Source organism: Argentina silus (genome assembly GCF_951799395.1).
Source record: "Argentina silus genome assembly, chromosome: 1".
Classification (NCBI taxonomy): Eukaryota; Metazoa; Chordata; class Actinopteri; order Argentiniformes; family Argentinidae; genus Argentina; species Argentina silus.
Window position 1 is genome coordinate 17681133 of NC_139655.1, and position 25183 is coordinate 17706315.

The 25183-nt window shown below is 41.4% G+C and overlaps 1 protein-coding gene across 1 annotated transcript; it reads left to right on the forward strand.

Annotated features, from left to right (window-relative positions):
* The first annotated feature begins 5396 nt into the window (after positions 1-5396).
* amotl2b (angiomotin like 2b) lies at positions 5397-14208 on the forward strand. The gene is made up of 11 exons (XM_083665862.1): positions 5397-5529; positions 6176-6978; positions 7297-7462; positions 8820-8964; positions 9973-10062; positions 10841-11136; positions 11360-11535; positions 11694-11795; positions 12016-12212; positions 12455-12598; positions 12966-14208. The coding sequence occupies exons 2-11, from the start codon at positions 6236-6238 to the stop codon at positions 13049-13051; spliced, it is 2145 nt and encodes a 714-aa protein (XP_083521988.1). The 5' UTR covers positions 5397-5529; positions 6176-6235; the 3' UTR covers positions 13052-14208.
* Positions 14209-25183: the final 10975 nt, after the last annotated feature.

Here is a 25183-nt window from a genome sequence, read left to right on the forward strand (position 1 = left end):
ACCAGTGGTCTGAAGTCGATCAAACCTGATATGTTCCTATTTGTGCTTCACATTTCACACACACACACACACACACACACACACACACACACACACACACACGCACACGCACACACACACGCGCACACACACACACACACATGCGCGCACACACACACACACATACACTTTCCCTCTCTCCTGAAAGACATATCATGTATTTAAATGTAATTAAAGCTATCATGAAGTATGACCAAAAGTCATTACAAGACAAAGTAACTGCAGAGTAAATCAAAGTTGATGTACATCAGTTGGGTATACGATCAAAGGTTCTTTAGTAGAAGGCAAGATTCTTTAACATAACAAGACTGGGCCTACCCAGCATGGAGGCCCAGTCCATTGTCTAGACTCATAATATTGTTTACTGCTTCTCAGAGCTTGTATGAGACACTTGAAACTGTCTGTGGTTTAGAGCATTCAAGGGTTAGATGGTCAGATACAGAGATGTCCAAAACTCCAATAAGGAATGAGAGAAGTACTCTAACTCTCCCCTAAGGAGGCCAGATAATAACAGAGTTGGAGGGTAAATTGTAGGGTGAAGCATCGGCCTGGAACTGTAAACAGTGAAGAGTCTCATTTGAGCATTCCAGAATGATCCTGGGATTCTTGGAAGTGGTCTGTGTTTGCATTCTTTCTTTGGAGTGATAGTGCTAACAGCATTGCCTGTGATCAATTCCTCGTCTTAAGAGAAAATTATATGAGGGGGAAGAAGAGGCAAGCAGGTGTTGTATGGTACCCCTCCCCTTGAAATTGGACTGGGACATTGCATGTAATCTATAGAGGAAGCTGTACTGGGTCCCTTTAAGTAGGGCCTAGAGTTTTCTTGAGCATGTGACCTTATCAGGAAAAAGATGGGCTCTTAGAATACTTCCGAGAGGAGATAATGTGAGAAAAATGTAATTGAAAGGTATCTTTCAATCACAGCACAGACTGCATCTGAGTGTTTTCAGTGAACACACAGAACTATCACATGTTGAGTTCAACTTTAACTGCTGACTGTTGCCTGCTTCATCTATCTAAGTTAATATACAATAGGACTTTTCATGGCCTCAACTTCAGAGCTTCTCTAATTAATGTGTTCCATTTGGCATCATACTGTATATAATTTGGGCTTTATTCATCCAAAAATAGATGTTTTCCCCAAGAACATTCCTGAACAGTCTTATAAATAGCCTCCCATCTAGAATAGACAATGCCCCTCTTTTTGCTTAACAGAACAAAGCATTGTGTGTCATGTGAGCCCAGAGGACCTGCCAAGCTATAAGTTATTAACATATTTTTATGGCTGAATCGGCATAATAGTGACAAACAAAACTGGAATTAAATAATTTCTGAAAATAAATTTTCCATACTGCACTTTCAGAAGTGTGCTTTATTTTTACATGGTGGAGGGAGTTGACAGTTGAGTTAATGTGTTGCTTGATAGATTGCCACACTACAATCACTTCATTTCATATCAAATGGAGGAAACTCTATCAATTTCCTTCGGCTGGTCCTCCTTTTAGCCTATCTAAGCATGTTAACTGCGGAATTCACTTCTTCACTTCTAAACTGCCCCTCTGGCTCATGTGGATGGAAACCCCCTTGGAGGGACAAGCTCCACTCATAAAGAGGCTTCTCTCTCACCAGCATGCTGGTGGCCAGAGTGACTGATCTGACGCTATGTGCCGGGTCAGCAATGGCACAGCCAGCTATTTGCTGGGGGGCACACATGCCGAGAGCAGCTGAATGATTGGCATACTCCTGATCTCTCTGGTGGCCAGATAACCGTTTTAGGAGAGAGGGTGTCGGCGTTGGTCCCCAGAACTGCAGTGTCATTTGTCTGTAGCACGATCTCTTTGGACAAGTGACTGCAATGTCTACAAATGGTCAAGACATGGACACCCTATGGCAACTTGAGTTATTGTAATTTGCATATGTCTTTATTGTTTGTTTTCTGTTATTTCAGTCCTGTGCTACACCTTTAAAAGGTGCCACCACATCACTGTGTTTGGAGCAGCTCAAATGCAGTTATGTGATTGTGGGAAAGGGGAAGGAGGAACATTGTAACACTCAACTATTTGCCCTCATTAGTATGTGAGTAATACATGTGAGAGCAGACACCAACTGTTTGTAGTGCTTTTAAACAAAGAGGAACAGTGGTATGTCACCATGATAATGTCATGTCACCTTGTGTGTTCAATGGTGAGGAAAAGGAATGGTAGAGTGAGAGTCAAAACATTGCAAACATAGCCTAAAACTTCCATTGAAAGGACTAGAACATTTTAGATACTGTATATTTGTTCCCTTTGATCCTCATACTGCATATGAGAAGAGCGCCTCAGATGTCATGACAAAGGAAAATTTGGGAATGTTGATATTCCGGTTTGACACAGAAAGCCAGGAGAGAGGGAGAGAGAGGGAGTGCTCAATGTCAGTTCATTACAGTACACAGTAAAGGGGCATACATTTAATTATTTCAAAGGGTTCAAAATTGCCCTCACTATAAATAGGAGAGTGAGCTAGAGTGAGTGACACACACACACACACACACACACACACACACACACACACACACACACACACACACACACACACACACACACACACACACACACACACACACACACACACACACACACACACACCTCTAGTCACATACTGGTGGGATTCTGTTCTTATGACTCATTGTCTGATATGTCTGTTAGAGACTTTGCTGGAAATTCCCTTTTAATTAGTCTGGAGTGGATGGAGCAAGGAGAGACGATTGCTCAATACTTCTCAGTAGTTGTAATTGCAGTAATTACTGTTTTGTCAAATGGGTCCTCTCAATTTGACAAAGAGGAACCATACTAAATAAACAATGCTAGCCTCCACTTCACCACTTGAGTTGATCTGAAAATTGATCCTTGAATCATTCAAATGTGCATACTGTAAGTAACCAAACTTAGTCATTCTGTATTGAAACACAAATACTTAACATGCGTATGTCATTAATACAACACAACGAAATAGGCCTACCAAGAATACATTCGATCTTATCACTATCGACTGTTTCAGTTTGAATGTGAGAGCAGTCCACAGTTGTGAGAGCCCAGAAAAGGAATCTATCCCTCTCAGTCTAACACTATCCGATTGCATTCCACGCCATCCCACCTTATCAAATTACTCTCTACTCTATTCTGTCCCATTCTTTCCCACACTATTCAACACCAAACCACCCTATCCCATTTTATCTCACCCTTTAGAATTCTACTCTATCCCTTTTCTCCTCTCTTCCATCACGTCCAGTTTCAATCCCACACTATCCCATTGTCCACTCCTAGCCTCAGGACACAGATCCAGTCATCAGTAAGATTGCCACTCTTCCTGCTCTCAAGGAAGGCATTTGGTGTAGTAATGAAAGCCTGCTTTAAATCCTATAGCATTTTGTGAAGCTTTTCTTTATGCATAAAAAAAACATTTGTCATAGCGTGCTTTAGACCAAAATCAAGACACAGGCTCGCTACACAGTTGGAATGTCTCCAATGGTACAACTGGTTGTTTCTGTGAGACCATACTGTGTTTATTTTGAACAAAAACCCAAATGGAATATGATTCGGATTGTTAAAGTAGGGAAGCATTGTGTCTTGCAGCATTGTTCTCAAATATGTAGAATGCTTCCCCCACACAAAGAATAACCCATGGGCAATAACTTTGGTAAACTGATGCCTTGATGCAATGTAGACAGGAATCTTTATGGCCAGCGTTTTTTGGATGTCCATCATGTCCATCTCAAGGAATGGCTTCCTTCTTCAGTGTCCATAATTTCAAATGGCCACTCTGGCATTCCTTGGAAGTTCACAGGAAGTTGTTCACAATGGGGGCAAATGGCCAGAGGCGTGGATGCAGTTAACCAGAGACGGGGGCAAGGGCCAGCAGGGGTGTGGTGGCGGTGGTGGAACTAGTAGGGAGGTGTTAAATGACATGCTGTGCTTTTAAAGGGTGTCCACTGTCTACATTCAAAGAGGAAATTCAAACATGCCTTACTTTGCTGACTGGGCCCATTCAAAATGGCTACCCAGTCAACTCAGCTGAGATTTTAAAGAAGTGAGGGAGAGAGGAGACCGTGATATTCATTATCTGGATTCTGTTGAAAGTTAAATGACTAATGGAGACTTGATTGTGTCCGTCTTTCCCCTAACCTGAGGAACAAAACTAAACAATTTTTAAATGTTAATGGTTAAGGGCGTTCAGTAATGACGGCACTATGTATTTACAACACAAACTTAGACAGACTGCATAGACTCTGCTATTTTGGTGGCCAATCTGAAATGCAGATTCTGTTCAGCTCTTCATAGAGGATGGGTCATCAGGTAACAAATAACTCAAGCTGGCCTTTGGTCTTCAAAGACACTCATATGGCATGTCATATACATGCAAAATGTCCACCCCTGGGGATTTATCTAGCAAACATTATCCAAGATAATAGTTAGCTTTGCAATGCTACTAACCATTACCGTGTTATGATACGTTTTGGAGCTCCAAGCTAGTATCAAAGAATGCAACAGAAATGGTTCTAGAATTGAATGCACTTTGGATGTAGTATAGTATATGCATTTATTAAGAATGATAATGTTGTGTCTCATTCCAAAGGACTTCTCCCCCTATTTGAGATTTTAATCCACAGTCAAGCAGGTGCCTCTGTCTGACATCCCTACTGCTGTAGTGGCATCATGTCATACTTAAAGCACAAAGCCTCCCTATGTCCTGGTCACAGGGAAGACAGAGGCCACAGATTCCAATGGACAACTGCCTGCCCTACACCCCTCCTCACCCCTCCTCACCCCCCCTCACCCCATGCTCTCCTATCATGTTCAGATGCCCACATGCATAATGGAAACATAGATCTTTTTTTGTTTTATTCCAAATAAAGGAGCATACTGGGTCACAACACTGACACAACACCAAAAATCTACTGAGAGAAATGTTCTGAGTAATTATTGCATTTCAGTTCAATATCAAAAACGATGAGAAAACGATATGTTTTTAACTCTAGGACTGTGTAGGCTACATTACATATCGGTCATGAGAATAGCTCAACAACTTAGAGCAACTCCGTGAAACAGACGTCAAGTTGTTGCAAACATTAGATACTTTGAGTAGTTACTCTAAAATAAATAACTTATCTAAGTTTATTTTCAGGGACATGCTGCCTGTTATCCTCATGGTCGTGCAGGGTATTACAGCTTTTTAGTTCGGCCTCCTCCCCCATTGGAACCGTGTGGTTTACGCGTTTGATCCCCGAGGGACCTCGCGCTCTCACATTCCAAGCATTCCGACCTCAGTCCCTCCTCGGTTACTTATTATTGCTGCGCGCTCGACAACCATTTCAGTGTTGAGCGAGCAAGCACATACCATAAACTCAAGTGGAACTCGCTGTGGAATGAAAACGATTTAAACGAAACATTGTGGATTATTTTCAAATTCATTCGAATCAACAACGTTTGGCTGGGATGAGAGCGTGAACTGGTGAGAAAATGTAGCTTTTTTTCTTTACGAGTGCTAACTTTTTTTGGGGGGGGGGGCTTGAATTATAACACTTAATCATAAAATGTGTGTTGCAGTATACATCAGATATATCACTTGTTTAATATTTGTTGATGCGAAATAATTTGTAATGGATTTGTTACCCATAAATAGTATGTTTCTAGAACCCGTGCGATTGCTCCCCCGTGAGATAGGAATTTCGTCTCTCATTTGTAGTTGCCACTGAGCGACCACGCTTCTCTTCAGTGTCGCTAGGTTATCTATGCCTTGAAAGAATTTGAGACTTTTCAGGACCAACAGAAATTTCATTATTGATGTTGTTGACAGTTGATGGAATGAATGGAATGTTTTCAGTCAGTGCTTAGTTTAAGTGCATCGTTGGACGGATTGTTGGTTGACTGACTCTCCACATAGACTACATATCCTCATTAATGTATGGGGGACTCAATACATAATGTTTTGTTTTTAAGTCTGTCACAGATTTTGAGGAGTACTAAACATTTGCGTGACCCTATTCTGTATGCAAACTGGCTATTTATATTGATAGACCAGATGTAGGTGTATTTCTGGTTCTTTTTACATTTCACCAGTATATATAGTGATTCTCACACTTATTTTCACCTTCTAGGTTCACTGCCATCCATAACACCACATCTATAACTGATCACTGGTTTTGATTAAATAAACAATGGCGTCCACCGAGGAGCCGTCTGGCACGGTCCTGCACCGGCTCATCCAGGAGCAACTGCGGTATGGAAACCCCACAGATGCCCGCACCCTCCTGGCCATCCAGCAGCAAGCCCTGCGTGGAAGTGGAGGACCCGGGAGCGGAGGTGGAGAGGGCCCTGGCAGCCCCCGCTCCTCCCTGGAGAGCCTCACTCAGGAGGACTCCCAATTCCCCCAGCTGTCCGCCAGACAGGAACCCCAGGGCCAGGAGCACCAGGGCGATTACCAGCACTCAGAGAGCAGCTACCAGCTCTACCAGCTCCATGGTGAGGAGCTGCCCACCTATGAGCAAGCCAAGGCCCACTCCCAGTACCTGGCTTCGCACTGGGCTTCTGCAGGTCCTCAGAAGCAGCTCTGTGAGGGGACCCTCCTCCATGAGGGGGACTACCACGCTGAGGAGGAGCTAATAGAGCTGAAGCGTGGGCATGTGCGGTCGCTCAGTGAGCGTCTCATGCAGCTGTCCTTAGAGAGGAATGGAGCCGTGGCCAAGTCCAAGGCAGTCAAAAGCTCCTCACACAGCTACCCTGAGCTCGGTTACTATGCTACTGAAGGCCTCCAGAGTACGGGGCCAAGCCAGGAAAATCACAGCCAACTCCCGGAGTACTCCGCGTCCATCCAGTCCCAAGGATTTATCCCCATCCATGCCCAAGAGCCCCAGTGTGTCTACAGGGATCTACCCCAGCCACTCCAGGCCCAACAACACAGGTATGGAGAGTTTAAGGAACTCATAAATGGATCATTATAGCATAGAGCTGGCTGTGGATTAAGAGGAGGAAACAGCGCATATTGCATGTCGATAAGGGCGTCTCCCTCACAACTTGAAGCAATGTGTCATTGTGTCTTACATTCCTAACTCCTAGCATGCATTGTGAATCATACAGTAGCATGCGTAAATTGGAATTCAATGTTCTTTCTGATTTCTGACACTTACAAGTCAAGCCCTTGGGTGGAGAAATTGATACTGTTATAGGCTAGTGGTAATATTTAGGATGCTTAACAAACACACATTCTTATCCCTTCCAGGTATGCAGCTCCTACCCAGCAAACAGAGGCCTGCTACAGCATGTTTACCAGTCTGCCCCCTGCTGGTCTGGAGGAGCCTAGTCGGATGGAGCTGCTGCTGATGGAGAATGAGACACTGAGGCAGGAGCTTGAGGGCCACAGAGGGAAGGCTGGCAGGATCCACAAGGTAGGAGCATTTAGGAATAGTTCAAAGTTAGTTTTTTGGCCTCTTAAGCTGTCCAGATGAGATCCATCAATGAATGTTTCAATCACAAATGAATGGAAAAAATGGGCAACCAAACTACTATAGTCCGCAATGTGTCATTTGTCTTCGAAACACAAGCCACAAAACAGTTGCCAGTCAGCACACAACCCCTATCTGTATTGGGAAGATGAGCTCAACAGCTGCTACCTTAGCTGCACATAGAGACCTCATAGAGGCCAGAGGCAGCTACTGTGTCCACTCTCATGCTTTGTGTTACCAGCCGAAGGGTCGTGTTTGTGAGAGTGTGTGCTTTAGTTTCAGAGAGGTCATAGATTTTCTGTTTAATCCAGGTCACGTCAGACCGCACTCGATAGGGTTCTGTTGCTGCCAAAGCTGACATGCTCAGAGTGCCCAGAGATAGTTATGCTGTTAGCCATGGCAGGTGGCAGGCTACTGTGTTTAAACTGAAAAGCCCCTATTGTACTTCCATTGCATTTTCACTCTAATCTGCCTCCGTTTTTACTTCTTTCTCTCTTTTTTCACGTCATTTTTTTGTAAACTTTTTAAACATTTTCATTTTCAAGAAGCTAATTTATTCCTAATTTCTGAACTATTTGATTGAGGCAAGAAGAATTTTCAGTAAAAAAATAAACCACATCTAGCATTTCACAGCTCATAGCTAAGTAACACTATTGGACGTATTACCTATATCATGAAACACCATACAAATATGCATACTCTTGGAAGTCAAGATGATGGAAACCACACACATTCATTTACTTTACCCATTTATCTTATCTTATATGCCTACTCTAGCAAGACTGCTTTTTTTGTTGTTGTGACGTCATCCCGCATGTACGTTCTCTCACCCTTAAAGAATGATAATTACTGTGGTTGGAAAGTTTCCCCGTCGGGCCACGGCCCTGAGTAAACATGCCTGAGTGGCTGCTGTAATGGTGGGCGTCTCTAAGCTATTTCCAAAGCCCAGGCACAGGCATGCACACCTTCCCCACACTGGCAACCTGCCCAGACCTCGTGTGTGTGTGCGCGCGCACGCCCACACCTGGGGCTGGTAGCTCACAGGAATGCAGATATAAATCAGTCACACAGAGAGTGTGGTGTTAGCTTGAATCTACTGGATTATACAGATATATAGCGTGTGTGTACAGTGTACATTATATACATAGTATGTGCCCACATGTATTTATGTTTGCACTCTGACATATATGTATGTATATGCCCATATGTATCTTTATGTACTTTATCAACTGAATCAACATGCTGTCTCTGACTCATATGAAGATGTTTAACCAATAATCTCCTCTCTTTGTCCATTCAGCTTGAGCAGGAGATCCAGAGGATCTCTGAGGCCTATGAGACTCTGATGCAGGGCAGCAGTAAGAGGGAGAGCCTGGAGCAGACACTGAGGAGTAGGCTGGTGGCCGAGATCAGGAGGCTGCAGGACTTCAACAGAGACCTGAGAGGTAAAGGACTCCAAATACCACTCCAAATTGCGAAATGTATGTAATATATATATATATATATATATATATATATATATATATATATATATATATATATATATTGCATGTGCTAAATTTGGAAGGGAACATTATGTACACACAAAAGTGTGCTCCTATGGCATCACACATGTTTGTGTGACGCCATAGGAGACCCCAACCTAACCTTTAGCCAGGTGTTGCGGTTCAGTGCTGGTTTCAGTTCCTCAGACACAGGAAATCACACCCGGATGCTGTGTCGGGGCCCTGACAACAATGTCAGATGCAAACTGTAACAAATGTCAACCTAAGACCTTGTTTGTACCATGAACTGATCACGCACTCCCTAATTGGTTGATCTCAAATATGATATGTCTGATTGGTCCATATACATCATATCATGTGCCAAGGAAATGTATATAGTTTAGGGCAGTGGTTCCCAAACTTCTAACTTCTAAGTCATGTACCCCCTGTCGGTTATTTTGTAGCCTAATTGATATTCTATGAACATTATCCCTTACACATATTAGACATTGTGATAATATTATTCTGGATAGGGTACATGCATTTATTTTTGGTACCGAGACTGCAGTCGGCTATTCAACAGGACTGTTTGGGAAGGTAAATCACAGATTTATTTTGCGTACCCCCTAGATCGATCCACGTACCCCTGGGGGTACGCGTACCCCACTTTGACAATAGTGGGCTTAGGGGATTACCCCTTTTTCTTGGCTCTTGCATATTACTACCTGTGTGGCCACACTTCTCTGTCTCTGATGAAGAAATATAAACAATAAAGACCAACTTTTACTTTGGAAATATTTGTCTTGGCTGTTTCCATTGCACCACCTCTACTCCATAGACCTTTCAAAACAGGCTTCTCTGTAGTTTATTGACTTGGAAACTGCTGTGGCTTAATACAGTTTGTAGAGAGTGGTTAGTAATTGAAATATTCTATACATTTGGCTGAACTTTAATTTTCTTGTGTTACAGAAAGTCTGGAAAATGCCAGAACACACGCTGCCAAAGAAGTGAAAGCTGCTGACCACAACCAGCACATTGTGGCCAAACTTCTTGAGCAAAGTAAGTGTGATACCCCCTGTCTGATTTGATTCCACTCCAAGTCTTCTACTCACTTCAGCCATGTTCAGTAGAATTCTTCTTGGGATTGAAGCATAGCATGGGGGGAGATCAGTAGCTAAGCACATCCTGTATGCAGGAATTTTGGTTGCATAACCTCTGCTTATATGGTAAGAAGGGTGAATAATAATAGTGAGCGCAATCCATTTCCTTGAGAGAGGAAAAGGGAAATAGAAACTTGCAAATACCATAGAGCTATAGCAAGGTTCCTGGTTGTTGTTGCTTTGATTTACATGTATATAACCAGTACAGGTCATTTCCCAGACTAGAGTAGAGGTGTCCATCCTTGGTGGAGGAATGTTCTGTGTTAAGTGGGTCAAAGGGATAGGGCTGCCTCCCCTTTTCCCCCCGGCATTCCACAAGTTCTTGGGTAAATGAAGAACATCGGCCATGATGTCAGAATCCTGAGACTTATTAGCAGGGTTAGGGTTTGGGAGGGAGAGATGGTGGTTTGATGACCGCAGAAATGGACCAGCTTTTAGTTTCACCTCAGAAATGTACTTCATGTGGCCCTGAGACCAGTCTGACTCAAGTATTGTATCATGCCTCAAAATGGAGGCTAGCCTCATTGGAGTTTCTTCAATGAATCAATCAATCAATTACATTACGTTCTATTTCTGTTTGAACTGGTCCTAAACATCCAGTAAGGAAGCTAGTATTTAGTGTCAAAATATTTTCAGTTTGTTGCTGAAGTGAACCTAACCTCTCTCCTTCCCCTCAGATGAGGAGCAGCAGTTGGAGCGGGAACGTGTGGAGCGGGAGTTGCAGCGCCTTCGGGCCTCGGCCGAGGAGCAGGGCTTGAGGGCGGAACAGCTTGAGGAGGCCCTAGAGTCTACACGGGGGAGAGGCCGGCAGCTGGAAGAGGAGCTGCGCAGGAAGCGGGCCTACGTGGAGAAGGTGGAGCGTCTGCAAAGCGCCTTGGCCCAGCTCCAGGCCACCTGCGAGAAGAGGGAGGGCCTTGAGATGAGGTTGCGCACCCGTCTGGAGCAGGAGCTGAAGAGCCTGAGGGCGCAGCAGGTAAGACTCAACCTCTCATTCCAATATCAACCCAGAGCCCCTAGCAGTTGTGTAGACCTGAGAGGATTTAGATAGGTGTAAGTAATATAGTCCCTGACTCTGACACAACTTCAGTTGAATTGATAGATTCTAGATAACGTCCTGACCAATGTTCGTATTCTCCCATATATACTCATATAGTCCCTATATAGTCATCTAATTTTGCTTCCCCTTCCCTCCACAGCGTCAGTCTCACCCGCCAGGCGTGACCGTAGGCTCCCTGCATGAGCGCCTGAGAGAGCGCGAGGAGCGTATCCTGGCCCTCGAGGCAGACATGGTGCGCTGGGAGCAGAAGTACTTGGAGGAGAGCACCATGAGGCAGTTTGCCATGGATGTGGCCGCCACTGCAGCCGCTCAGAGGTGATGGTTGTTTACACCTATTCAGTCATTTTAGATCTGTGAACTCCGAAGGGCGACAGTAGGTGCTGGGGGCTTAAAATGGAAGTGCAACTTGAAGCTTTACCATGTCAAACACTGTACTTGCCAGTCTCTAAAATAATCTAATTGCTTTCTTCCAGAGACACCACCATCATCAACCATTCTCCCTGCCACTCCTCCAACAATAGCTTCAATGAGGACCTGCCTGTTGCTGACTACAGAAACCAGGAGATGGAAAACAGGTACAGAATTATCATCAATAACTCAGTCCCAATTACTGCTGCAATGTAGGCATGAGTCAAGGGCATAGATTCATTAATTCCTTCTTCAAAACTGTATCAGAGAACAGTGGACTTATTAAGTTATCTGTTAGCCTCAACTTATATTATCTTCGTTTAAGTCAAATTATTATTGATGCACTGCTGTTTGTCTAATCAGTATCCATGTCTCTCTTGGGTATAGGATCCGTGCCCTCTATGCTCAAATCTTAGAGAAGGATGCCGTCATCAAGATCCTGCATCAACGTTTACACCAGGATCAGGGCAAGAAGGATGGACAGTGCCTCCGTGCTGAACAAATAAAAAAGGATGGGTCATGTCTACGCACTGCCACATCCACACCCTCCATCAGTGCTGCTATGTGCACCAGCAAGGGCAAAGGTGAGGACCTAAGAGCAGGATAGATAGATAGAAGATCTAACCAGGGCTTATATCAACCCAGGTGAGTTTCCCAAAAGCTTTGACACATTAAGAGTATATTTGGTTCACAGCTTAGCTATAAAGCTTTTGGGAAACTCACCACAGGCATTGTGTGATGGATCGAGAGTTAGAAGGAGAACATAAACTTATTAAAGAAGTGCAATCCAGACTGATGTTGATGTCTTTCCAATGTTGTCCTCTAGGTAAGAGTCTGTCAGACGACCAGACTGCTCTGTCTCCCCACCGGTGCTCTGCCCTGTTGTACCCTGGCCAGAGCCAGAAAGGTTGTACCTTAGAGGATGGAGCTAAGCCCAAGGAGCCTGGCAATGGTTCTACAATCAGCAACGGTTAGTATTCTGACACGCGCACACACACACACACACACACACACACACCCTTTTCAACCATTCTCTATAAATGCATTACATTCAATGCAGGAGCACTCTGGCACTCATTGATTTACCATACCCCTGCAAAACCAGCCAATCAGTGAATAGCTCTGCAGGTCATAGGTCATCAATAGGCTGTTGGAATGTGCTGTGTCGCACTTAGCCACGAGTATTGACTGCACTCATTTACCAGAATGGATCATCCTAATGTGGAAACATCAGCATGTTTCTGTGGTTACAGATAATGTAATTTAACAGCAGTGTAAATGTTCCACTGTTGACTCCTCAAACATCCATTTAATCATTGGCTTCTCTCTTTTTCCAGACAACACTGTGCAACAAAAGTCATCCCTTAACCCATTCAGAGGCTTGGAAGATTTGGAGGCTGAAGCAGTGGAAATCTTCATTTAAGAAGCTTCAAAGACTTTTGTTACTGGACAAGACATACAAGGTGAATAATGCTTTGGAATCTGTCCTGAGCAACTGACAACATCATTGGTCAGAGATGGACAAGAAAGTTACAGAAAACAGGAATGTTGCAGAATGAGAAGAAAACTTGTGAAAAAGAACTCTGCTTTCACATTTAGAAGAGAGCTGTGCTCTTTGTCTATCTTTCTGAGCCAGGCTGCTGCAGGCTAGCAGCCTGGTTTTGAGATTTTTTTGGAAACTTTAGGAGGTACTTGGACAGTGTTTCAGTTTGTAATGGGCAACATACTGTGTCAGTGTATGCCAAAGTATTTATATTTGCTGCTTTCACACGTTCATTAAATTAATTATTTTTTAGCCCCATGCCCAACAGTCCATAGAGTTCAGGAACTTCATATTTTTCAGATTAGATTTTTCACATTCCCAAATATTAACTGAAAGCCCTTCTGCTTTTTAAGATAACCTTATCTTTGTGGACTTTTGACCGGCATTCCCTCCCCTCCCAAAAATGCAGTTAATCTAACCACATTCCTGTTTGACGGAATTTGTCTGAGTTTGGAAAGTCCCTCCCCCATCTATAATTTGATAAAATGGCAAACACTCTAAGTCTTTGTAATTTTGCTGGCCATACTTCCTAAGCCTGCAGTAGCTGGATCTACACAGGTTTGGGTGAACAGTGAAATATAGATAGATTTGCCTTGTTGTTTTCTATTCAGACTTGGAGAGGATGGCCTTTTTTAACCAGGAAGGGTAAAGAGCTTCTTGTGCTGTTTTGTTATTCACCAATTGCTTTTTTTTTTTCTCCAAAATATCTTTCTTTTGTGTGTGAATGTCCTAATGTGGTGCTTCTGCTGGTCAGATTGCCATGGGAATGAAGCTACAGCGTTTGGTTTTTGTTTACTGTGAGCTTTGGACTAACTAACAGGTTAATAATATATTTTATACAGATGTTTGTATTATTTTAGTTATGTAGTGCTATGAACAGGATGCCAAAGATTTGTGTGTGTGCGTGTGTGTGTGTTGTAAGTTATGTGCAGACAATCATGGTTATGTTGACCTCAAGCAAAGACATTTCTGTGAACTCCTAACAATATGAAGGTTGTGAATTTGAATTCATGCAACATTTCATAAAGCAATAAAATATTCTAATATATACTATTGACTCCCCTGCTCCTTTGTTGAAGGAAATGTACCTTTGCCTCATGGAAAAACATTCTCTTTGTTATGAATTTTGGTGTTGATGCAAATCCTCAAAACTGTTGGCAAGTTAGGTTTGGTTTCTCCCTCTTCTCTACCTCCTTTCTTTTTCAAGTCACTCAATCTTTCGTCTTCTCTTCACATGTTCATTCCTTCCAGAGAGAATGAGCCCTTGTTAATGAATGCCAGAGATGCATTCTTTGGGCTCAGCTTTCCCCGGTGGCAAGCTCTCTTGTTCTCCCTGCTCACATTTAAGAGCATGCTTGACATAGATAGCATTCTTAAAGGGACATGTAACAATATACATAACAAAGGCAGGTTTCTCCCAGATTAACAACTGATCCCAGTTTAAGTTCCTATGAAATACAGTACATTACATGCTACACAAACACAATACTGCGAGTCTCATTGTGGGACCAGATCAGCTATGAGAGCTACATTACATGCTACACAAATACAGCAACACAACGACCTGTTTGATAGTGGTGTTTACTGGCTATTTTGATGTCCCTCACATAGATGCAGATATCTTTGAGAAGGATGTGCTTTTGGTTGTGGTATCGGTTTCTCTAGTCTCAAAGGGAAGAGGGCTCCATATTGGTCTGTACTGGCTTTACCAGCTCTCATAGCTGATCTGGTCCCACAATGAGACTCTCAGTACGAGACAATGACAAGAGAATGTGCTAGTGTCATCAGTGCTGGGGGATGGCAGAGGTTCATTCACGTGCCTCAATGCTCAGCCTACTGTGTGTGTGCGTGCCATTAAAAGCTTGTAGATAATGGTGTGTAAAATATTGAGCCAGACGATGCTATAGTTGAAAGCAACCCTGGTCAACAAGAATGTTTGATGGTGAATTTTTAATGTTGAGCAATGACTTCAAACTGAAAGCCATGTATCCGGACAGTGTCTACGTTACATCAGCTTGATAGTTTATCTTTCAGTTATTCAAGATTTTATCTGGTATGATTTATGGGGATCACACACACACACACACACACACACACACAGCAGTCTTATCAGTTAAAGCGACCGACTCAGTTATTTATCATTTCTTGTGAAACATTTGGCCACCATGCTCATTTACACACACACACACACACACACTCCAGCAGGCAAAGGTATTGTGAATTGATAATTAGAGGAGGTTGGATGTCAAAACACCTCAACAAGCATGGAGTTGGCAGGGAACTCACTTATATAAGGGGAGGAAATTAGATCGTAAGATCTGGCTGATCTGATAGGAGTACGAGCCTCTATGGGATCACACAGGAACTAGTGGTATGCATGGCTATCAATCTTATTTATGAACTGAGTGTGCTTTTCTTCTCCCATAACTGACAGTAGTTTGAGGAGCGGCCAACATTCCTTTTGATTCTGAAAGGCATGTTTCAAGTAAGGTTCTTTCCCAGAAATTACATGAAGAAGTGTGGAACGTTATACAGGGTCATAGGTCAAATTCCGCAACAGGCCAGCATGTCAGGAAACATCAGGGAAATACATTTTTCAGCATGTTTTTGTTGCTCAACCACATGAAAGTTCTGCTTTGACCTCAATTGTCATGAAATGAAATGGGATTTGTTGATTTGCTAAACACAAACATGTTTTCTGTTGAATGTGTTTTTGTAGCATTTATGGTTTAACAGTCATGCTTAATAGACTTAGAAAACAGCTTTGAAGCTCTTTCAGTACTGAAGCTTACACTTACAATACTGATAGGGCTATCAAAGCTATGGGCGGATTGTGAAGAGATTGTGAGAAGTCTGTGGATACAGACCAATATTCGTCCCCCAAGTCAGATTTGTTGCCTCTTATAAATTACATACAGTATGCTCCTGGCTAACCGTCTGCTCAACAATTGGTTTCTGTGTCCTATACACAAAGGGGAGGGATTGGATTAATTTTTTCCAAAAATTAGTTGGTATGAATGGCTGGACCAATATACTTACATTGAGCCTATTCAACATTCTGTTATGGACTCGGCAAATTATTAAATAACACACCTTCTATAACAAGGAGGGAAGTGAGGCCATAGTTTTCTCTCAATCTGATAGTCTTCTCTACCATTTGATCTAAATGCACAAAGAATGGAATTTGTACCATTTGGATCTCCCAAACTCTGATTCAGTCCAATGAGATCCCCATGCACAGCACTTGTGAGACTAAAATGCTGTTGTGTGGTGCTCACAGTAGTGTGATTGATACGCTCCCAAGGGCAGACATTTCCAGCATTGATTTATAGACACATGGAATAACTTTTAGTGCCTGGGTCTACTCCAGCCAACAGGGATTCTTGAAAAAAACCCTAACCCTAACCCAACGGGAAAATAAATTGACGTTGACGTTCTTGTCGTCAAACCAAAACATATTTTGGACCTTGGTAATGCGTGTGTAATGTGTCATGGCTTTAGATACGCATGGAGTATTTTGCCCCACCTATTAACTAACTAAATCTATCGCTGTAACACTGACTCTTTGCCCAATTTGCTCATAGGCTTTCTTTGGGATTTTAGCTTGCAATTTGTTCCAGTATACTATGTAGATACTACTGCTTGTGATGAAAAGGACATGTATGTCCCTAAACTTTCATGTGGTTAAGGAATATGTAAGGAGGAAACTTACATAATGCGATGTCTAATAGTGTGACTCTAACCTTAAAAGTGAACTAATGTAGAACTTTTGTATTTAGGGAACTAAAACAGCTTTTGAAGATCAGCAGGGAAAGTAAGCTTTTGAAAACAAGTAATGGGAGATGAATTGGCTATTAAATGTTTTCATGAATGTAAAAATTCCTAGGAAAGTAGTAAAACACAAGTAAAACCATCGAAATAGAATGAGTGTACACCTACCATGGAATGTTGAGTAATGGGCATGTGTACTCATTCTATTTCTATGAGTAAAACCACATGCATGTTTCTGATAAATTTCCCTTGAATACTTTTTCCACTATTCACTCTGAATCCCAACACAAGTAAAGCAGTGTTGTTCAAAATTGGGACCAAATGTATGTTTACTACCCATCATGCACTCCTTTTTCAGGGACCCACCTCCCACTGACATCATTTCCCTTTTCCATAGAACAAAACTTTGTTCAACCCACGTCCCTTATTCTAGAATGAGTAAAAGTCAGCATATGGGAAAGTATGTGTCATGTCTAGGGGCGACAGTGAATAGTCACCAGATTGGGTTGAACCTATTCAGGGAGCAGTAATGACTGCTGTCACAACCAAAACCCAGCATTATGATGCCACACATTGTAGAACAGAAAATGTTTGTTGGTTCTAATTTCACTCACATGTGGGTGAAAGTTAGTTAGAAACATTAAACTAACTAATATTCACTGTTTTGTGTCTAGTAAGTGCCCTTGACATGCAATTCAACTAAAGCTAACTACTGCCATCTGCTGGTGGCTTTGAACAGGTCAAATCGTCTGTGTTTACCATTGACAATATAATGGCAGGTTTTTTTATACTGGTTTAGGAATTATCACCAAGGGCCAATTGCTACCAACTTTGGCAGGGTAGTGATCAGCTGTTAAACCGGGGTGTGTTCCAATTCTTCAGGAGAAGAATTTGTTTAAAATGTGTTCATCCCCGATCACCCCATCAAAGTTAGCAGCAATTGGCTCCTCAAGACCATGGACTCTCCAGAAGGCCTAGGAAAGACCCAACATAAGACAATGTCAAAATATCTGCAAGCTCAGGAGAACACATAAACTAATCAACTGCTGTTGGCTATGGAGGAGGACCAGAGACCCCTTGACACTACTCCTCAGGAGTATCATGGCTCTTGGCTATGCATGATAATACCTCACTAAGGGGCATAAGTGTTTTATATATCTTTATTTTTATATATAGATCTTTGTAAGATCTATCAAGTGGTAAATGGTGCTGACTGAGATGCTTAACTGTATTGAAATAGAAGGTACTAACAAAGACTCATCCCAATACAATCGGCTCAGAATCAAAGTTTTGGTTATAAGTTTCACTTACACCCATTGCACACCGTATCTCCCTGCCAGTTATGTCCACTGGTAGCAGCATTTCCTGAGTAGTCTTACAATCTCAGCCTGCTCCAATTCAGAGAGGATATCAAGCCAGCAGAAAGGGAAGTTTCCTCCATCCAATGTGATAGCGCTTTATAATACTACATAACGAGTGCAGGAAGGCAAGTGGATGCTTCCAGGGCCAGAGACTATCAAGAGTAATATTTAATGTGGTCAAAACCAGATAAACCACATGTAATCCCTGTTTGCACATAGCCTGGGCATACCATTACATTTTGTCCTGCTCCAAACCTAGTCATGCTACTTGTAAATTCCCGGTAGTAAGGGGTCTGTGTAAATGTGCCAGAGGTGAAATTCAGGTAACGTATTGCATTCTACTCTGTCCTCGTGCCCTCCCCTCCCACTTTACCTGGATGCACTGTTGTGTGTAAACAGTGCCTTACTTGCAAAGGGCAGGTAAAAAAAAGTTTTAACCCTAACCCTGTAGAAATGGGGGTCAGATAAATCTCGAATTTTAGGCATTTTACCGTTTTCTGTGTGAACGGGTAGAGAGCAATATTATTTGTGAAGAACTGATGTTTTTTTACACTGAAAAAAAAATTCATGTTCTTTCATAAAAGGCACAACAGAATTATTTCTTTCACACTAACTTACCCCCCTAAAACTCAGCAACCATACAAATAGAAAAGTAAGTTAAATACAAGTAAATGTGCCACATTAAACACAGTGTGCATAACAAAGATTTTTGCAAAGTAGCCTTAGTCTATATATCCTCTTGTTCAGTATAATTTTAAAGCAAATAAAAAGTCCTCAAGTTGCGGTTCATAAGAGTAGCCTATTCGGACTGTGCAGCATCCAATTGCACGTCTAGCAACACCTGCTGTATTTGTAGTCTGGCCAGTTTTCTCATCTGTGAGTTCTCCATCTGTCTCAGCTCTGATGCAACAAATTTGCCAAAGATGTCACAGTCATCCTCTGGGTGGTGGGGCATCATGGTGGGTCTCTCGTCCAGCATGGAACTCAGGTGTAGTGAACTAGCAGGTACATTCCTGTAAAGCAGTCTGGAACGTTTTCTTTTGAATGCTCTTGAAGTGCATGTGCTCTCTTTCGGCTGAGATTGCGGAGGTTGTGCTCCAGAAACTGTGACATCGCGGTCCTCTAAGGCCCACTCAGCCTCTACCTTTAAAATATCCTCTACACTGAGGGCAGGTTCAGAGTCTGGGTGTACTGGGGAGGTTGTGAGCGACCTGCAGTTGGGCTGCCTTGATTCTTGCATGTTGCTGCTGGAGATCGACATCTGGTCTGCTGCCGCGTTACCCCAGATGTTGCTGCACAGCTGTACGAAAGGCCAGTTTCGAGAGCGAAAACTATCATTTTCCTCTTTTATTGTGAGGTACTGTCTCTTCAGACACTTCAGTTTACTTTGCACTTGTTTTTTGCTCCTCCATATACCCCTACCGGCAAGCATCTGCGCTATTTTTGCATACACCAAAGAATCACGGACTGTTCCTGATATTTCGAACCGAATCTCCTCCTCAGCGCGTATTTGTAGAAGTTCTCGAATTTCTGTGTCCTGCCAATTACCTTCCATTGTTTATTGTTATATCCACCAACAGTAGCTAGTTAAGATATAATCGTAATTGTCGACTTGAGGTTTGATATTTCAAGGAACAAAGTTCGCTAAAGTCGATGTTTTCAAAAGGTGTCCTGAGCTGTGTTTTCTTTTCAATTGCGCACGCGCATCTTTGTTCTCTGAGCTCCAATAGTGGAACTCCGCCCACCGACGTCCGGTTAATGTAAACGTATGTAAATGAGGATTTCTTCCAAATAAGAGCGCCAAGTTAAACTTTATTTAGCATTTAAACATGGTAAATAGGGATCAAAGAACCACAAACAATATGCTAATCATCTTAACAAATATATATAAATCATCACCACATAATATTTGGTGTAGTATTGCCCCAGAATAGTTTATAATTGTTCTTATATCCCAATTACCCTGATAAAATAGTATTGCCCCAGAATAATGGGCTGTACAGAAATATTTTTCAAAGATTTTAATTAATCTCTGGTACCACTGTACTCACCAACACTTCTAGAATGCATATCAGGTTAGTATGAGAGATCTTAGAAAATGTTGTTGGCTATTTACTGGCGCCATACAGCTCAAAGTGCCCTATCTGCACTGTGTAGGGCACATATAATGGACTACTCAGAAGTATTTTTCAAAGATTTTAATTAATCTCTGGTACTACTACTCGGCAACACTTCTATAATATGGATCAGATGAGTTTGAGTCTAATGCAATGTCTGAGCAAATGTTGTTGACTATTTAATGGACTGTACAGAGCTATTTTTCAAAGATGTTTAATCTCTGGTACCACTCTACTCGGCAACACTTCTAGAATATGGATCAGGTGTGTTTGAGTCTAAAGCGCTGTCTTAGCAAATGTTGATGCCATTTTTCTGGGGCCATACAGCAGCGATTTCTTTGTGAGGTGCTATCCAAGGTCCTGAAAGCATTTCCCTTATATTAGAGTTAAATGGGAAACAAAGGCAAACATCTTCAATTAAATTGCAAATCAAATCATAATCATAACATGCTCATCCATCTGATAAAAAAAAGCAAATATCTGCAAGGCAAGCTCAAAATCACTTTATAGCCATATTCATTGTTTATTACATTAATTGAACTAAGTTTAGGGTATCACAGGCCTTCAACACTATGTTAATTTTGCTCTGTCATATATTAAAGGAATCTGTATGCTAAGGAGAGTGTCTCAATCACACAATTCATTTTTATAAATAAATTCATTTTCACACATTCAGGTCTTCAAATAGTCATTTACTAAATTTATAAAAGTATACATTTCATTTGAAACCATAAGCCTTAATTTCATCACAGCTTAGACTTCTTTAATAGCTAGCTTCACTAATTGCTGTGCTTTTCTTATTTTGGATAGATTTTGAACTGTACGTGGGAGAAAATTTCTGCAAATTGCCTGCCAGTAGGTCTGACCATGTAGGAAATTAGAGAGCAGTTTTTCTAAGAGCTTTTGCCCATAGTAAAGTTTTGTCTCTGAGCACTGGACACTGTTAATGTCTTAGATGGATTGGGACCAAATCTTTTCAAAACAGTCTTTGAACAGGGATTTAGTTTCTTCCTCATGGAAATTAAAGGCAGATTTCTTCTCATCTTCACACTCTTATCTTACTCTTTTATCAACAAATGAGTCACGTGTTTCTACAGTAGGCTACTGTCTATCTTTTCTATGCGTAACTGAAGTTTAGCCATACTATCTTTCACCAGTGTAGAATTACTTCTGCTACCAAGTAGAATGCAAGCAGTGATATATTTGGCATTAACCAATAACTCAAAATATACATGGACACTCTATATTTGTCATCTTTAACACTGTACTGATTTTTACAAACGTAACAGGCTTGACACATTAAATGACCTTTACATGCTTGAATAACACAGAAATCTAGATCTGTATTAAGTGGGGTTCCCGGCACTATTCTCCAGCAGTGCTTCAAATACATCTCCATGTTGTCTCCATTGAAGACTTTCATACATGCTTTCAGTAAGACTATGGACCTATCACTATTGATTTGTATAGGTAATGTGTTGTTGTTATACAACTCCCTTTCTTTGTCCCTAATTGCATTTAATAACTGTTGAACAGCACTCTGTGTATGCTCCTCACTAATCATAACTAATGCTACAGGGGTTGAAACATGTGGTGAAGTGGGAGTTGATACAATATCTTGTCCTTATTTACTCTAGACTTGATCATACTACCACTGGCATCCCAGAATGCTGCAGTGTGTTTGGTCATGTCATGTCAGAGCCCGATTCCTCCCTCAGTAAAACAAATAAACTTAAAAGGAACAACTTGTAAAATATGAATGAAACCCAGAATATATATATTTTCTGTGTCCTCATTTTCCAATTTTCTTTAAGTTGCTGCACTGATCTAATCTTATCAGTATCGAATTAGTTCTTTGTACGTTACTCACATTAGATTTTTCTTAATACTGAAGTATCTGCTCCTACTCCACTCCTATTACCGGCTGCTAAAGACTTGAGGTCAGCATCTGCTAATTAATCATTGTAAACTTTGTATGCAGACCTCTTGTGTAGTAATTCAGCCAGATCATGTCTTTCTGGAGCTCTAACTGGTCTAGCCTGTATTGTGTCTTTTTCATGTACTATATCACCTGAATAGAAAACAATGAATAGTTTAGAATCCAGGGATGCACGTCCAATGGTGAATTTCAATTTACATGACGAATGTCCACAGCAGCCTTTAATTGTAAGATATGGTGCACTTGATTGTCTTTCACTGCTGACCGAAAAGTGGTGGTAACGAAAATTAATTACACAATAATAACTCACTTAATTTTGTCTGCAAATAAGCCCTGCCATGAATATTCTTGAAGTGCCTACCACTTCTTAGTTGGTGGATCCTCTCCCTCTCATCAGGAGTCAGCATAAAGACAGTATTACCTGGAGTTGTAAGCTTGAAATCTCTAAATGTTGCATTATCTGACAAAATAGACCTAAGAGTACTCCCACTTATGAATTAATCTAACTTTTCAGTCACATTTCTCTTGTTTGTTTCTGCCACAGTATCCGTTACACAATGTACAAGTACCTTATCATATAGACTACATTCAGGGCTGTATGCTTCTACGTGGTCACTTTGTTCACATACATCTCTGGCATCAAGCTGGATGTCTAAGCTGTCATCCTTCTGAGCTAAAAATGTCTTGTTTGGTACTCTACTGTGTTAGACTTGGAATGTACTTGCTCATTAAAAGATTCAATACTGCTACATTGTTCATAAAAATCCTATTAGTTCTATTGAGAGAAGTGGTACGGCAGAGCTAGCTGCTGTTCTACTCGAACGGAATTGTTCTACGTCACAATCACAGTTTCCCAGGCGGCGCGGGAAATATGATTATACTGATGGGCAACGACGGTGCTGTTCATGACTGTGTTCATCATGGTAACAATGATGTTTTGGACAATTCCAGGCTATTTGGTTGTCATGTCTGTTCTCGCAGTCCATAAAACAGTCACCTCCAATCCCGAATGGGCAGAGCATGCGGTTATACAAGAGATTATGCAGCAATGAAGAGAGAGGGTACCCAAAAAGTAGGCTACGACTCCGCTAGTTGTTTCGTGAACGTGACGTCGACCCATCTTATTTGCATGTATACCATAATGCAAAGTAAAACATGTTAGAAATTGTTTAACTGTGATAATATGTATTTCCCTCTTTGATCTTATGTTGGGTATGTTTCATATTCTCGTGAAAGATGTAATGATGCTTGTAACAAATTGTAAACAACATCGTGTTTTTAAGCGGATTTCTACCGTGTTCTCGAAATATGGATGCACACCATGATACTGTGTAAAGTTTGGAGGTTTTAAATTCCATCTGAATGTACAAAGTTATAGGGCTCTATTCACTCTTACACGTCTTACATGGCTGGTCATTCCTCAACAACGTCAGCTTTGTAAAACTTTAAACGCCTACTTTAAATGCCTGTCTGACTGAGTGAAATGTTGGTCTAACAAACACTGACGGTGATTATAAAAAGTCGCTTTGCTTTGATTTTCGAATAAATTGATTTTTTTAGATGCAGGACCCTGTGACCTTTAAAATAAGGTAACACTCGCCCACGAACTTCTTATCAATCAAAATGTAACCCCGAAAAACGGACTATGTTGACTGTCCATAGAATCTTGGAAGTCCATTGGTTCTAATGGAAAAAAACACAAAGGTCTGACAAGATTTAAACCTATTTTTAAAAACCCGCATTGTTTTAAACAGCGAGTTCTAATCAGTTTATTTGATTAGACTCGCGCTAGTGTTCTGACCAACTGCTGCGTTACGTTGAGACCAACATATTTGCGTTCTATTGTCCTGCCTAACACGAGTACTACAGTCATCCAGATTCTCAAGCTAGCTATACAGCCAGCCCCCACAGTCCTTATGATATCTTGGGGTATGCCTACACAGTCAAAGTGACCAACTTGTACACACATCACATGCCAACATTGCTAGTTTAGTGTTATTCGGCGAATTACATGTACAGAAAAGCTGTTTTGCCTTTTTGGACTGTGTGACCCACTCATCACCATATTTATCATTCCTTGCATGTATTTTCCCTACACATAGTTTAATAGGAGTTGGATCATTACTTCCTTCCTCTATGTTTTCATGGTTATCGCTTTCCTCATAGGCCCTATGTATAGCAGAGATTAATTGAAATCTTTGAAAAATAGTTCTGTACAGTCCATTGTATGTGTCCAACACTTTGAGGTGTATGGCTGGAGTAAATAGCAAACAACATTTGCTAAGACATCGCTTTAGACTCAAACTCATCTGATCTATATTCTAGAAGTGTTGCCAAGTAGAGTGGTACCAGAGATCTTTGAAAAAATATGTATGTACAGTCTAGTTTATACAAATATAATAGGCATGTGTAAAATTACATCTAATTGCACCAATATATAGTTTATGTTGGGTAATTTGTGCTTATTTCAGCAAAAATAAGAGAAAATATTGCGATCTCATCACTTTCCATTCATGTTTTAACACAACCTTTTATTTTGAAGCCGCGTAAATGGACAAAATCGAAACCGGAAGTCTTAATGGAGCTTATTAGAGCCCAGAGAACACAGATCGCACGCGCGATGCTGGTGAGGCAGCACACTTGTTGCTTAACAACCAATATCAAGTATTCCCATTGGCCAAAAAAGGCCATACTTTACGGGTCGTCCAAAGGGACATAAAAAAACGAACCCAAACAAAATATAGTTAAGTTGTCTCATTTAGAAAATCATTTATTTGTTTCATTGTGTACACATGGCTTTGATATTATTATTATCGTTGTTTTA